The sequence below is a fragment of the Selaginella moellendorffii genome, unplaced genomic scaffold, assembly GCF_000143415.4.
Source record: "Selaginella moellendorffii unplaced genomic scaffold, v1.0 SELMOscaffold_60, whole genome shotgun sequence".
NCBI classification, from domain to species: domain Eukaryota; kingdom Viridiplantae; phylum Streptophyta; class Lycopodiopsida; order Selaginellales; family Selaginellaceae; genus Selaginella; species Selaginella moellendorffii.
The window spans coordinates 137,319-154,861 of NW_003314321.1; the positions used below are offsets into that span (position 1 = coordinate 137,319).

General features: G+C 35.9%; 1 protein-coding gene and 1 non-coding gene across 2 annotated transcripts; both read right to left on the reverse strand.

Moving 5' to 3' along the window:
* Window positions 1-11,321: 11,321 nt before the first annotated feature.
* Window positions 11,322-12,484, reverse strand: LOC9644223 (probable 2-oxoglutarate-dependent dioxygenase ANS). Its single transcript, XM_024688978.1, has 4 exons — window positions 12,266-12,484; window positions 12,085-12,209; window positions 11,592-11,913; window positions 11,322-11,534 (listed from the first exon to the last, which is right to left on the reverse strand). The coding sequence occupies exons 1-4, from the start codon at window positions 12,482-12,484 to the stop codon at window positions 11,322-11,324; spliced, it is 879 nt and encodes a 292-aa protein (XP_024544746.1).
* A 1,351-nt stretch (window positions 12,485-13,835) lies between these two features.
* TRNAF-GAA lies at window positions 13,836-13,908 on the reverse strand. Its single transcript has one exon. It is a non-coding gene; the product is annotated as a tRNA-Phe (tRNA).
* Window positions 13,909-17,543: the final 3,635 nt, after the last annotated feature.

The following is a 17,543-nucleotide window of genomic DNA, read 5'->3' on the forward strand; positions in this document are numbered from 1 at the left end:
TAAATCTTGCTTACTTTCATTGCCCATAGAAACATGTTGGTATAGAATTATAGAAGTAGATTTATCACCATGGATCCAGGGTTAGCATTTTCCCTACACATCTTACATTAAATTTTGTTGGCACTCGTTGAATTGCCTATTGCCTCGGCTTTATGTTATAGTAAGTGATTTCAACCTATTGTGATAAGCTCTTTTCATTAGCCACTTAAGCTTGCTCAGCCTAAAGGCAATGTTTTGGAGCAAAATAATACTTAATATTAGGCCTTTGAGAATTTTTCTGTAGCACATGTGGTTTTCACTCTTTACTCTATAATGATTTATTATAAGATAACCATAAAATAGAACCTAAACCCTTGGACATGGGCAATAGAGAAAAACCTAAGTTTTAAGGCCTTAGACCACTAGATAAAGGGAGAAATTTAAACTCTCAAGTATATAGCCAAGGAGTGAAGAAATTAAAGCATAAAATGACTTCCAAACATATAGCCAAGAAATAAAAAGACAAGAACACAAAGCACCATCGGAACAGTCCTAAAGTATCTAGCATCCTAATGCTAGAATAAATATGTAAAATAGAGCTTAATGGAGTTTGACATTATTTTAATATATTGGTGGTCTAACGCAAGGATATGGGTAATTCACCAGTTATATGGAGATTGGGTTTAGACCCAAATCAGATGCAGTGGGAGCAATAACAACTTTATTTGGCAAAGTTTGTTGAGAAGGAGTGCAGACCATACTTGAGCTCATGAGTTGAGCTCAATTTTTAATTGTAATATAGTACAAATATTATAAACTTTTAAATTTTAAGGTTATGGTGAACTTAATAATTTCATAACTCTCTATATATTATATATATATAAATATTCTTATAAAGTAAAATGATAAAAAAAATTTATTAATTATATAATGTATAATAAGTTTATATTAATAATAGAGAATAAACATCGATAGTGTTGGAAAAATCTAGTTAGCTTCAAAAGTTTTCTACAACTCAGCAATAATAAAGCTTATTTGGTGTATATGAATATTCATTTTAGGATCCTAGTACAAAATGTTGATAAAGATGTAGTACATATGCTTGCAAGGAGCATATGCCTTCCCATATTTCTCGCACTAGAAGGAAAGTCTTGAATGGCAATTATGTACTTTCCACCTTCTGTTTTGATTATGAACTCCTTTGCAAGCGCAGTGATGTACTTCGCGAAGAGAATCTCACACTCAAGTGTTTGAGCCAAGTTTATTTTACCTTGCTTCTACTTAAAGATGATACCAATAAATTTAACTGCCTTACTTTTTCTTGCTGGCCTCCTATGCATCTTTATAGAAACAGTCTTGGTTTTATCACTCATGTCTCCAACTCTCCTTTCAAAATTGAAACTAGATTTCTCAAAGTTTTCAATCTCATCCGAGGTGAGCACAATCCCATTAGCAACCGGCCATTCTATAGGTACTGCATCAGACTTAGTCACTATAGTGTCTTCAAGCCACTTTGTATGATTGACATCAGTGCTACAACAATATAGCTAACACCATCTTGAAAATCTTGTTTGCTTTCGTTCATCATGGAAACATGGGGCTGAAATGGAAGCAAACTTGTCACCACAGATCCAAGGCTAACAATTGCCCCTCAGAAGCATCCCCACACACTTTACATTTGATTTTGTTGGCACTTGATGGATTGCCCATTGATTTAGCTCCATGCTATAATAAACAATTTCAACCTGTTGTGATGCACTTTTTTCATCAGCCACTTGAGGTGGCTCGGTTCGGGGGCAATATTTTAGAGCAGAATGATACTCAATATTATGCCTGTGAGAGCTTTTTGCTTTAAAATCTGTGCCAACTTCTTCACCAACAAAGGAAAAACAACGCTTTGAGTGGATGGTCATCACGTCACCAATAGAAGCCCAGGGAGTGTACTCCATAGATGTGCCACAGACCACTTCCTCCACTACAGTTGCCACTATTCATGCTGGTGGAGTCACTTTTTTTTTCATCTGATCATATAACATCTCAACCGAAAGTCCTATTCCCATATATCTTCCTTCCTCAAATGCCAAGGCTTTTGAAAACTGCTCTATAGTGCGTATTAAATTTGATAGACATGCTTCATATAGACTTATCTTCCCTTTCCCTGCCTTAGAGGAATGCTAACTCTAATGCTTATTCTTTGAGAGATTCATAGTTGGGGTGTATGCAAGATCCTTAAGTGGTTGATCCTAATAATAAGATGATATTAAAAAGCAATAAAAAGAGAGGAAAAAAAGAAAAACCAACCTGAAAAGAGTGATATCCCTATTAGAACATTCTACCACCTCAACCACGACTCAAGTTGTGGTAGATAACTTACGTCTGTATGGCCATCTTCACGCCACCACATTCAAATCTCATTTGCTTTTTCCTCATACTCTTCTTCAGAAGGTGTAACTTGCCATTGTTTGCACAACTCTTTAAATGCTAATTGAAAATCTAGTTAGATAAGGTAGTGTTGGTTTAGGCTTTGAGCCCAATAGAACTCACAAATCCTTTCACGACCTTCTAGGGGTTGACCATTCCCAAAGACTGCCTAGACACCATTCCAATTAGCCCTAGCCCCATCTACCATGAAACCGCAAAAGTTGGCAGGCTTACTAGTCCGCTGCAATACAATGTCGGAGAGGGACTTCCAAAATATTTCCTGAGCCATCTGGTTTTATACTTTAAACTCTGTTGTTGCAATTGTCAAGTTACAATGTAACTTGTGAAAAAGGCAATGCTTAAAACCATTTTAAGATAATGAGAAAAAATAAGTACCTTGGATCATACACATGAGCTCCCATGGTTGTCCAACCCGCTACCCGCTCCATATGGTCAAAATGTACTCATGCATTAGCAAGGTCACTTGACCTTGGCATATCCATTTGGGAAACAAAATCCACACCAGAGGTAGGGCCTATAATAGATATTTTGAAGACGAAGGGGCGCTCTTGCTCACTAACGATTTGATCTGGAAATAAACTCCTATGGATAAATTTGTAGGAACAAGTCCGTTTTAGTTCAAGGATAGAGTCGATATTTTATTAGAGTTTCCCCTCTTGAGATTCACACATCCAAGACTTTATCCTAAATAAAACAAAATGTAAGAGAGATATTTTTGAAAAGTATGTAATAATATTTTTGTACCTCTTGAGGCTAATTGTAGGTTGCACATGTCGTAGTAACTCCCACAAGCTACCCTCATCCAATTGAGTATTCTTGCAGTCCGGATCAAGTAAAGTGCTTGCGATAAAATCCTTGAGCACTATCTTTTGAACATGCTTCGGAGTTGCAAATGAGTTTCTCATAGTCTCTATATGCACTGCATCTTTGAAACGGTTGACTAAACTCCTTTGTATCCCTTCTTGCATTGGATGTATGTGTGTGCTAATATGTATTGCAGCTCTATTAGCCTTTCCATCCCATGGAAGAAAATAATACATTTTGGCCCCGCAAATGGCATGACACAATGGAGCATTCTTGCAAAACCGACACTTAAACCCAACACCAATGGTGTCACAAATGGGAGGATTGATTGCAAATCTTTCAAACAATGTGGAGTTTTTACCACATTCTCAATTGCATGCTTTATTCACACAATCTAAATACCCACCACCATGAACCATGGACACTATGCCTTCAAAATGCTAGAAATGTGTGGTCTTGATCTTGCACCAGTTGTGGATGTTCTACTTGATCTCCATCCCCTTTCATTTTGAGCTGACAAGAGGTGGTAGTTCAAAGAAGATATTGCCATTGTATGTAGATGGGAGCTCGCTAACGGGCCTATGCAAAAAGGAATACACGTTGATCAAGAGGCGGGAAAACTGGAAAGCGTTGCAAACAACTTTGAATATCAGTGAAGTTGGAGTTTGGAAATTCTTGGCTCGCACTAAACTAACATCTCCACTAAAATTAGAAAAGGAAAAAATGATGACGATTGACTCTTGCTTCACATTCACTTTGGCAAGATCGCAGCCTCGCATTTTGATTGGAGATCCAAAAACTCGAATCTCCTTCAACTTGGAATGTTGCAAATCCCAATGTTGTCCACCTTCACCTACACCCGAAAGAAGAACTCCAATTGTTCAACTACATCAATGTTGTTGCGAATCATAGCCTCCAATGAAATAGAACCAAGATAAAGATCGAAACATTGGTAAAGAAACTTTCTGAAATAAAACTTTGGGAGAAAGAAAGCGGTGGGTGATCTTGGTAATGCAAAAGAAAACTCTTCATTTTATTGCCTTTAGGTTTTGGAACTTTGAACTTTTATAAGGAAAGGTCACCTCAAACATGTGCTATGCCATTATGTGAAAAGCAAGGGTGATTTTATTCTAGGATCTAACATTGAATAATGTTGTTATAATAAATTCTATATGAAGTATAAAGGATTATGTTGTACAATATTAAAAGTTTGTATATATTGAATTCAAAAACATGCTTAAAGTTATTATATAGGGTAACTTTTAGTAGAACGGAAAGAAATATCACCTCAAGTATGTGCCATAATATGAAAGACAGGAATGATTTTATTTTAGGATCTACCATCAACAATTGTTGCCAAACAAATTAAATATTGTACATATTTTTAGTACTTCATTAAAGTCAGAAATCATCACATTCTTCTGAACTCATTTAAATATATTCCATCTTTCTACTACCATTTATCACCTATAGTAAATTATCTATAACATTGCTTTGGAAATAACACCTTACGATTTTAATAATCTTATATTTCTGACAAGATTCTATGACTTGCAAGAAACACATAATTCTCATTTATAATTTCGTACTGTGATCAATACAACACATGCGTCCATGACATTATTTCCACATTATGGCATAGTCATATTAGACACACCTCTATTATTAAATTATACATCAACTATTACATTTCTGCTGGCACCTCTGGTAAGTTCTTGACGTTCTTCTACGATCTCTGTTGATCTGGCTTTCATAATTGAAAAGGACTTTGTCACATGATCAAATCTAGGGCAGAATAAAAATTGTACATTGCTAGCAAATATTTGCAGAATGTAATAGAGATTTACTGCATCCACGATGAATGGTTGTGATGAAACTTAGGTTAAGGTTAGAGTGGCTGCTGGCATTAGAAAGTAGAGCAGTGACTGTGGGATCCATCAGCGTCAAACAAAATGCCGCCAAGAGTAAGTTTTTTTTTTCTACTCCACTCCCTCGTTACTCCACCTCAACACCAAGCATCACCGCGTGCACCAAGTGCTGCCACATTGCAGTGCCCAGCGCCACCGCACCCACGCAGCACCCAGTGCCACCGCACCCACGCTGCGCCCAGCGCCAAGTGCCCATCACGCCATGCCCATGCCACTCCCAGCGCCCAGCCTCTCTAGCGCCACCGTGCCCAGCATCAAGTACCCAGCTGCCACACCCAGCACCTAGCACCCAATACTGCCACGCCCAGTGCCCAGCACCAGCCACTGCCATGCCACAGCACACCAGCAAAGTAGCCCAAGCACTCGGCTAGGCATGATGACCCATGGCACACCACACAGTGACGCACGGCATGCGGCACGGTGACGTGTGGTCCACCGGACCACTATCATGCAATCACTTCTTATGAATTTTTATTTTATAATGAGTTTTTTTTTATTTTCAGAAACTCAAACAACTACAAAAGAATAAGGATGTTGGATCAAAGAGAACAAGACATGAGGAAGATGTGATCCAAGATGACAATCAATTTGACCTTCAAATAGAAATTTTCACAGCAACAACTTTACTGTCTTTGCAACCAGATACCTCTAGTCCACATGCACCTCCATTTTTGCCACCATTGCATCGATGCCACCACCACCATTACCACTCCCACCACCTTCACTGCCATTGTCACCTCTACCTTCACCACCACCATTACCACCACCGCCATCATCGCCATTACCACCACCACCGCCACCAGCAGCACCATTGCAACCATTGTCGTCACTGCCATTGCTATCACAATCACAAATGCCACTACTTTTAACATATTCACAAAATATGGCAGAAACTAACTACATTATGGAGCAATGCCCAGGTGTGCCTAACCAGGGTGTTGGGCCTAAGTTGGGGGCTAGATCTGATAATGGTGCTACTGGAGGTGTAGCGGAAGTTGAAAGAGAAGTGGAGTTATCTAAACACATTGTAAACAAGCACTTCCAAAAGACAGTTTTGAAAACCAAAGAGAAGGCCATTCATATGACTCTAGAGTCTCTCAAATGGGAAAGCCCAGGAGACATGATCTAAGAAATCCCACTATGTCGATTCACTCAGACAAGGATTATTTGGTCTGCTTCACCTCACTTTGTCAATATAGACATCTATAGTCTGTACAAACAAAATGGCTTTGGGACAAACATAGGTATGTTCCTTGTTTCAGTCTTCAAGCTAGAAACGACAAATACCCTCTTGGTGTCACTGGAAATTGAGAGGGTTTGGGATGACATTTGGAAAATGAAGTGTTGTGAATTTGATAACATGCTTATGAGCCATCCTAAGACTCAATCATTTGTGGGGAAAATGTTTTACATTATTGACGGGAATCATCATTAGTGTGCATGGATGAAGTACATCAATGAATGCTTCCAAGACGATCCTATCTATCACATCAATGTTCCAATTGGACATGTACACGCAAGAGGATCTCTAGATATGGCTAAGCTTGTGATAGCTTGCCACAAAATTAATGCGTAAGTACCTCTCCCTCTTCAATCATTTTTAACAATTTGTGTTTTGTAGGCTAAGACAATTTGCAATGTAGAAACAAAGCCTAGTACATAATATCTAGCAAATCCGGTTTCTTTCGAATCTCGACGAGGATGTAGTCTGCAGCCACTATGCTAATGATTTAGCATCACTTATTTGGCATCAACAAGGTTGTCAAGATGCCAATAGATGGTACAAGAATCTAGTGGTTTTTATGATAGCCGTGTGGAGTAAGGTATGTTCTTCTAAGTATACTTCTTGTCATAGAATGTTTGTGTTGTCTTCAGCCATTGGTGAAGGTTAGGCAAGATGCATATGCACAGTCACATCGAGCTGAAAATGATCAAGAACTCTCAGAGCATCTAGCTGCAATTGACAAGAAAATCAACATCATAAAGAAGACAAAGGTAAGGAAATTACTTCGTGTGGCTGACCCTTGATGCCCAAAGGAGTGGTTTGATATCATAACAGAGATTGCTTGTCATAAAAGTAAGTATTATTTGCGTTTACATGAAAGTTACTCACAAAAGTTATTTCTTAGTGGGCAAGACTCCAAATAAGATTATTTACAACATCTCAAAGTCAAGGCTTACATATGAGGAATAGATACACATTCTGAATGACCTCAATAACAGACTCAAGGAAGGAGAAAAAGGTTTGGACAATATTATGGAGACTGTGATAAGGAGGACCATCTACATTTCACAAATTATATACTTTCATTCAAGGACTTTGTCACCACTAAGCTTACAAAACTCGGAAAGGGCTGGGTGCCAAAGAAGGCCACAAGCATGATTCCATTTGATAAACAACTTGGCCAACTTTACTTCATGCGGCAAACGGCTTTCAGATCACATACAATTTCTCAACTATACTAAATTTGTTTATATTCTATTATAGGTATCTCCAATATAGAGGCATTCCTCATGAAACACTGGTATACAAATGACTCCTGAGGCATAGTGTGAGAGATGAAGGCATGTACTCGACAACAATGAAGTTTCCAGCAGCAATAAAGCGAGCTTGTCCTTGGGAATTGGAGATGCCAGATTATACACTAACCCACCAAGAGGCTACAAGAGGCAACAATGAAGATATGCCGGATGATGAAGATGATGGCTATAAGAATATCAACACTGTTGGTGCTAATGGCGAGGAGAGTGAAGATGGCAGTGAGAAATTCCTCAAGACAAAGTGGAGCAAGAGAACCAGAATGTACAAGAAGTTCTACCTCAACGAAAGCATGTAAATCCACATCTAGAGGAATTAGTTAACAATGATGATGATTTTCCAAGATGTGCCCGTAATCAAGGAACTTCCCGAGGTATATTTCTCTTAATTCTCTCCTATTCTTAGTTCCTTAAAATGGTTGCAGTAAAAATTGTCAGGAGCAACTTCATTCCAGCTTGTCTTGATGCCCAAGAAGAGGACCTAGAGAAACTTATATCTACCACACACCACATCAGAGTATATACATTTTTCTTAAGTTCACATTTTACCTTTATCTTCTCCCCCTAGATTTGCTCTGTTTCTCCAATGGCATTCCATGGTGAAGTTGGGATCTTTATTGGCTCCTACAGTTCATTGATGGCATCTTTCAAAGAAGATGCTGAGAATATGGCTACAATGGTTTTGCCAGGGTATGATAGCTTTATTGACATCATACCAAATCTTATAAACGACAATATCTACAACACATTGTCTAGGTATTGGTTCCGATTTCCATTGGCAATGCATATCTTACTTGAGCTTTATTGCCCAATTAGGGGTGTTGTCATTGATTATACAGCAAGTAGTGGTTTAATGGTCAAGGCAGCACATGACTTTGGTAAATCGGTATTTGCGATTGAAAAATATGAGTTCTTCAAACACCATCTTAGAGGTTTTTGTCCTTCTCTATCAGTTGCTTCTAGGAGGTAATTTATGATGTTTTAAAAAGTTATATGCAATATATATTTAGTTTTCTAGAAGTCTTCTTGAGTATGCATGGCACAACATATGTAATGTGTAAATTGAGGAGTGGTATGAGAAATCTATTTATTAATGATACATTAAAAGACAATTGAATGCATCCACTTGCAATGAGAAAGATGTATCACACGTCAATGTGATAATAATTGTGACAGTGATAGTGTCAATGCAGCAGATAGTGACAGTGACAGACACAGTGTCAGTGTTAGAGATGACAGAGTTACAGTGTCAATTTGTCAAATTTCATAATTACTAGTATTATGAGTTTACTATCTATATGCAATACAATTTTGTTAATAAAAAAAAAGGCGAGAGGGGGGAAGGGGGGGGGGGGGGAAGGAGGGGGGGAGATGGATAATACATAGTGTAAGAATTATTAGTAGCTAGAATTTTCAATAGGATGGCCTAAAAATACTATATTCAGCACTTGTGAATGTAATATTTACTAACAGAATATTGTTCTTTACTATGAAGCGATAATGGTTGTGTTCTTAACTCTTTCTTAATTTTCTTATACATCCATTTATGCACACCTTCCACACAAGTTTTTGGGCAATTTTGATAGTGTTCTAGAAAAGTTTCTAGACCCATACAGTCTTTTGTTTTATCTAAATAAAAGTAGCAAATGGGATACTGGAAATAATATGTATTCATTCTTTCAAAAGTTTCAACCATATCTGGAGCAAGATCTTGAAGAAACATCTGGCATCACTCTTGAAGCATATGAGGCAATCCATCTTTAGTAGCAACATCTAGAACATTATTTGGAAGAGGGATCTCTTGTTCAGTCACACTTGGGGCTACAAAAGAAAAAACCTTATAATGATTATTGTGTGGAGGGAAGGGTGAAATGTTGGTAGAAGTTGAAGACAAAGGTGGAAATTTATATAAAACATATGGGGGCCAAGTGCAAGTAGTAATAACATTTTCCTTAGCCATTCCTACACTTTAAACAAACTAAAATTTCAATGTTGAAAGCATCCCTTGTCGGTATTTATACTAAGAAAAGATCTAGGGGTTCTTGAAAGTGTAAATTGTCAGTCTCAAAAATGGGACTTTAAAATTATAATAGTGTCAAAACTACTTGTATATATAATAATGTCTTTATATATGCTAGAATACTATCATTCTTGAAAATATAAGATTCTCCACTTTACTCATAATGAACTAAACTTTTGAAGAAATTGTGCATAACTTTCACATTATGTTAAAGGGTGGCCTAAATATCTTATATTCAGCACTTACTAATATAGTGTTCACCAATGAAATATTGTTCTTCACCATGAAATCATAATAGTTGTGTGTTTTTAATTTTTTCTTGATTTTTTTATACATTCAATACGTGTGCACACCTTTCAAACCCACTCTTGGGCATTTGCGACAATGCTCAATAAAATTTACCAAACCCATGCAACCATCTGTCTTGTTTAAATAAAAATTACATGTAGAACACCAAAAATAATATGTATCTACATTAAGCTCTTATGCCATATTTGGAGCAAGATCTTGAAGAAAATGTTGACATCACTCTTGGAGCATTGAAGGTAATCCAACTCTTTTAACAATATCATAAGGAAGGAATTCTTGTTTAGTTGCAGTCAAGGTCGTAAATGGAAAAGCCTCACAACAACCTTCAAAATGAAAAGGAGGATTATTATGTAGAGGTGAAGGTGAATTATTGGTTTAGATTGAAGATGGAGGTGGAGACTCACATGAGAGGCTTTCATGACCAAAAGTAAACTTCTTTTTAACCATTGCAACACACAAAAAGAATTAAACTTCCCAACAATAAGAATTCTTTGATTAATATATTATATTTAAATCTCAGAAATGATGTTTTAATATGACATGACAATATATTGAATCATAATTATCAGTCTCAGTAATTACAACCTACTATGAGAGACAAGTGGCTATGGATTCCAGAAGCTAAAAACTAACATATAATTAATACGTAGCCTTATTTTATATAGCTAGCTTACCATATATAATAATGGAAAATGCACACAGGCATACGAGTGTGCCTTTTTGCAAGATTACCTTTCAATCTCAAAATCATATATAGATTTAACTCTTTAATTTATCCACCACATCATATATATTACACACTTATACTCTTTGCAAAGATAAAACATATCAAAAGGAATAAGATATATATTAAAAACTTACTTTTTTTTTATAATATTTTAGTGGATTACAAAAGCTATTGAAATTTTTATAAGCAAAACAAAGGTAATGGAGTTTGGCGCAAATTCAGTATATTAGAGCAAATGGTCCAGATTGAAATCAATCTGATGGCTATCAAAATCCCTCTACACTAATATTAGTATATGGCATTATAGCCGTACACTTGGACCTCACATATTTATAATTAATATTTTAATTAAAAGTATTATAAATATGTTAATGCAAGAATATTTAAATAATTAAACTCTAGCATATTTTTATTTTTATACCAGCTAGTACTATTAAACAGAGATAAAATTATCTTGAAAATTTATATTTATAAAAGTCTTAAAAGTTTTATTTTAACTTAATTCATAATTAAATGACATATAAATGTCTTATTTAATTAGTGAGTTCCAATTATATCATTTAGTCTTCTCGTTTCACATTTTTCCCTTCGATATACTTATTATAGATGTCTCTTTTGATAATCGAGCTTTATACTGTGCTGGGTTTTGATTGTCTAAAAGCTCCTGGATAGGAGCAATTGTTGCTTGAGCACAAGGATTGAAGAAGAATGCCATTGACATCCTATATAAGTTACGATTCACAATAGCTCTATGAATAACGCTCTTGAATATCCCATTTGTCATAATCTGTCCAAACATCCAAGTTAAAAATGAAATATACATATTAATTTAGTTTTTACTCACCTCAACTTGATCACCAACATTAACAATCAATGCATTTGAGTTACATTTCACATTATACCATTTACCTTCCTTTTGGATTTGTAATCCACCAACTTGGTCTTGCCATAAAATTGTAATACCACCACTATCTGAGTGTGGATTAAGTCCAAGTGCAGGTTCTGGATCTGGACAAGGAGGATAATAATTCAGTTGAACAATCATCTCCTCATTGCTATATGTTTCTTGCAACTTGTTCTCATGTAAACCCAATGCTTTTGACATGACCATAAGTAGTTTTTTCCCCAATATTTGCATATGTTTGACATAATTCTTGGTCACCTCCCTGAAAATAGTTTGATAAGTATTAAATAAAATAATAATGGTCACATACCCATAATGGATTGGAATATTTGGGTATAGATGATTATCTAGATTATCACATTTGAACCAATGTTGAAGATGATCATGCCAATCCAAGTAAGATTCCTTACTAGGAGTAAGACTTGTGCAAAACCTCATTGGGTTAAACACATCTTCAGAAAAATATTTCATTTTTTCTGTAGTTGACAAGTTGAAGAATGTATGTGTGTTTTTTACCATATCTTCAATTACATCTTCTGGCACTCCATGATTAACCAGCTATAAAATAAACACATTAATAAATATAATTTAACACTTATAAAGATCATAATTACCTCAAAAAATCCCCATTCCTCACAAGCAAATTTAATATCTTCCATTGCAGTCTTGCTTTGTAAATCAACACATGGAAGATCAATCCCTTCAAAAACCTCTTGTGGATTATGTCGCTTTTCGAATGGCTTTATATATGCACTAGGGAGAGATAAAACATTATGATCAACTAAGTCTTTTACACCTTTGAATGGAGAAGTTGGATCATAAGCAGGTGCCATAACCTTAAAATATATTCAAACCTCAAACTCTATATCAAACTTCTGTCTTCTATCTTCCAACTGCTTTTGCTCTCAAGTATATTTGTGAAAGACCTAGCCCAATCTTATATACAAAAGTCACTGTACTTTCTATGAAATTTCATGTGCAAGTTATTTCTTCAGTTTTGTACTCTTGTTTTCAGTTCTGTATCTATTGAAGATATTCTATGAAACTTCAAATTCAAGTTATTTCTTCAACATTGTATGCTTGTGGTCAATATAAAAACAAATATAAAATCTCTCATTTTCAAAGACAATCTTCGATAAAACACAAATATTTGTTTTCAAATGTTGCTGCCTGACAACACAAATTGACAATCTTCACTCCAGTCCAATTCAAAGTCAACATAGCAAACAATATTAAATTCTAACTTCCGGTTCTACCTCATACCATGCTACCTCCATACTACATGTAGTTTCTTTGTAAGCTGGATGGAAGCATCACAACTTAGCCGTGTCAAGGATAGGTAGGGACCAAACTGAAATTTCTTCTCGAATTCCAAACTAATCTCGAAAGAATACGAGCCACCAGTAAGACACGAAGAAGCCCCACGAATCTTCTCGTGATAGCCGAAATTAGGGTTTATATATGGTGTGCGAGGAAGGCGTAAGTACCAGCCATGGCTGCCCGGACTCCATGGTGCATGTGGCTGGTTCTGGTCTGTGCGGTTGTGGCTGTATCATCCGCCGGTGCTTTGATTCACTGAAAACTTTTCTCTTGATCATGCGATCTAGGTGACCAAACTGATGAAGCATGGAGATTGCAAGTCACGGCAATGATCCATGAGTCATTTGGGACTGGTGCCGCCTCTCTCCCCAGAAGCGATGTATGTTCTTCACATGGCGACCTCTTTGCGTGCTTGCAATCTGTGTTCTTGCATTTCTGCCTATGGGTATAGAGGTATGTGTCACTGGATCACACATCCCTTCCGCATAGCCTCCTCTTTGTTTCGATGCCTCCGCTGGCTACGCTGCAAGCCCCTGAGCATTGGAGGGGTGTTCTTGGGTTTTGCTGCGGTTTTGATCATCGGAATTGCTAGCAAGTCCGATGGTGACAAAGTCATCACTTTCCTGTCGGATTTGATGGCTTTTCTGGCGGCTATTGCGTTTGTAGGCTACATGTTTGCTGGAAACAATCTGAGAAGTGAAGCTCTAGACTTATCTTTCTCTTTTTCTTTGCAAACTTGGATGATCTTTGCAAGTGTTGGATTTTATTCAACGAAAAAGGTGATTGATTCTTCTAGTTGGAGGAAAATGGTCGCAGTCTATGTAACTCTTGCGTATTACATTCTTAGAAAGATGGAAAAAGAAGTGCGGTGAGCGTGGATTGAACACGCGACCTTCAGATCTTCAGTCTGACGCTCTCCCAACTGAGCTATCCCCGCTTAATATCCTAGAATATTTACAGAGATCGATTCCTTTACTTTGAGACGCCAGCGCGGTGATCAAATCGTTTTGTTTGCCAACACCACCAACGCGGATCCAAAGTTTTGCTCCAGTACCGACTTGATCTCCACGGCGGTGTGCTTGAGACTCCCGCAGCTGTTGCAAGCACACAGCAAGCAAAGCCACTCCACCACGGTAGCACAATTCGGCATGAACCCTCACCGGCTCTTGCACGTATCCGGCCCTGGCCAACAAGTCCACCATGCAGCAGAGGTTTAGGAGAGGTTAGCCATTGCTCTCAAGTTCCTCTCTTTGTGCAGGAGACAAGGTAGATGGCTGGTGCATCTATGCACTGGGCTGCAACACTCAGCAGCAATCGCGAAACTTCCCCTGCCAAGCACTCCAAAGAAAGCCAGCAACCATGGTATGCCACAACTGCCATTGATAAGATCTCAGTCTCTTTTCTAAAAACTTTAAAACTTCTTTTTCCAACTCATTGTGGCAGATCCAACACCAGGACAATAGTCAAAGCTCTAAGTGCTTATATATATTGCAAGTGTGAGGTGTTTTATATGCAACTTTTGATAAATTCACAACTCTCTTTTGTGTTTTTAGGCATCATGAAATTGAGTGCTTTTCCAGAGCTGGTGATCAAGATGGCCAGATCGTTTATCACATCTCTAACTCAAGGCAACCAAGTTAAGTACTGGATAAGGATAATAACGACCTTTCATTGTTTTGAAATGGACTGAAGGTGGTCGTGTAGATGGATCTCATTGCTTGTGGCATTAGGCATGTTTAAATATCTTGAGAATAAAAATATAATTATAACCTAAACTAAAATCTTATAAAAATATTATATAAAGTAAATGAAATTGTCATAGAAACTATTCTGTAAACCTTGTACCAAACAGAAAGAAAATATTTTAAGATATATACATATAGTATAAAAAACTAACTTATATACTATGGAAAAAACCCTAAATATATCCACCTAAAACTATTGTATAAAACACAAGTTCACATTTTTTTAACCATATCAGTTTAAACATAAGTATAAATAATAAAACTTATATAAAAACTTTATACACCTTCTAATGCTTGAAATGGTGGAATATTGATAAAGAAATCCATAAAGATAGATTTCCAAAACCCTCAAGCAAGAAGAAGTGGTTGGAAAGTATATTGAGGTGTCTTGGTTTATTGATATATATAATAAATATAAATAAAGTTTTTAAATACTTCTGCATATAGGGCCACCAAAATTGATATTAGATTAATTCCAATGTTTTACAGATACTAAAGTTTCTTATTGCTAAGGGATGCTTGGATGATATGTTACTACATCTCACCATTATATATATACAACAATGTATATCAATAAAGTAGCCCATCCCAAAATTATAATCACTATATGGGGTTGAAAAAGCACTAAAAAAAATTTCAATTATTAAGCTTTCTGAATAAATGGATTAGTGGATTCAATTTGCTTCAATTTGCTTCAATTTGCAACTTGAGGGAATGATCAAGATAAGTAGAAAAGTTGTGCAAGGGCACTCCCATCACTGGATTTCCATGGAAATAACAAACATTTTGTGTCATTAAAATGTTGAGTATATGAAGCACTAAGTATTGAATCAAAAGTTAAGTTGGAAGTGAGGAAAGTTTAATGTTAAAATGTAGGGTTTTTAGGTGAAGGTGTGAGATAATTGTGTTGAGTAAAAGCATCAACATTTCCATTCTCTAAATGATATATAATCACAAATTAGAAATGAGATAGTTATTAGGACCACCATATTTAATGCCGATTGAGAATGAATGTTGAAAATCAATATTGGAGTAATCACTGTAGACAATAATCATGTGATGAGAATACTCAAAGAAATAATACCATACTTCAAAGGGTTAATAATTGCAATAACTCTTTGTTAAAGATATCATAATTGATCTTTACAACTGTGTACTTCTAAGAGTGAAAAACAATCAAATGAAACCCCCTTTTATAACAAGATAACACCTAAAACAAAATTTTAAGCATCTATCTCAAAAAAATATAACCTTATGTTGTCTTGATGAATGAAAATTAAAATGGAAGTGAATGCAAATTTCAAGAGATAAAAAAAGTCTGAGCAACAAAAGATCACACAAAAAAGGCATTTTTTATGGTGAGTCATGCTAAAGGGAAGAAGGTGCTAGAGAATACGATAGTCATGCTCTTTTTGAATTTCAAAGTATATAAGAAGATTGTCAAAATAAATAACAATAAAGATATCAAGGATGCCATTTACCATATATTGAAAAATAACAAGAGCATTGGTTAACCAAAATGCACCATCATTTATTAGAATTGATTATAATAAGTATGAAAGGCTATTTTCTACTCATCACTATCCCAAATGCATGAGGTTATAAATACCATACAAGTCAATCTTGGTGAAGAATGATGCCTTAAAGAGCTACTTTAACATCTCAAGGAGGAAACAAGAAAGGGGCATCCCAATAAGAAAAACTTTATTCAAGCCCATACAAGAAGTTAAAGTGGAATATTGGTTAGGTTACATAGTGATTTGGAGCATAACTTAAGAAAGCTATGGAAGTCAAAGTGCCATCAGTTTTGCTTGCATAATAACTACTTACTCTAAACTAACAAATTGTTATTAGTTGAATAATATGTTGAGGCTATAAGTGGAGATTGCTCCAACATTAAATTTGATATAACTTTTATTGCCTAGAAATTAAACTAGTCTATAAATCTATTTTGGGTATACATACATACTAATCTCAAATGGCATAAACACATAAATATAGGTTTGTGGTTTGATTCTTGCCATAGCCAATAATGAATATACTTTTGAGAGATGGCAAATATATAACACTAGACTATAGAGCATATTTGTTGTGAATGTGATTTTAAGTATCAAATTATACTTTTCAGCCAATCCTTATAGACATTCTCTTTATTGCCACAATAGCAAGATATCATTATTGTTCTCTTTATAGTTTTTACTTGAGTTAATTAAGAAACTGATTAATATATGTGTTTTTAAATCAGATAAACATAAAGTAGAAAATCCTATATGTGTCTTGTTGAGCATACTTAGCTCAGTTTGAGAAACTCAAGCCATTGGTTTGCACTTACTAATATTAGAACATAAGAATATACATTTATGATATTGAGTTTAGACCCTTAATATTGCTATATGATAATTTACCATGTCTATAACACACCCTGCCTCATGCGTTGGTCCCATTTTGGTTCCATATACTATGGTAAGTGTCTAAATTTACTTAAGAGGCATATTTATGGAATATAGAAAGTGTGCTAAATCTCATGGTTTTGTTTCTATGTCCTAATTAACAATTTAACAATTCCATATTTAGTAAATTGAAAGCATGGTTGCCCATTTGAGATATTAGTTTGGCTCCTATCAAGTTGTATTGCTCTTTATTCTACATCCAACTTGGGTTTAAGCTTAAGCTTCATATTGTTCTAGTTGGTGGGTACCCTCCTCCTCACGTTAGGCCATTGCTATGCCAAAATTGTATTTGTCTAACATTGTTTTGCATGCATATGCTAAATATAAATAGTTGGTGCTCATAGGGGATATTGAGTGCATACCAAACTTTTATTTCG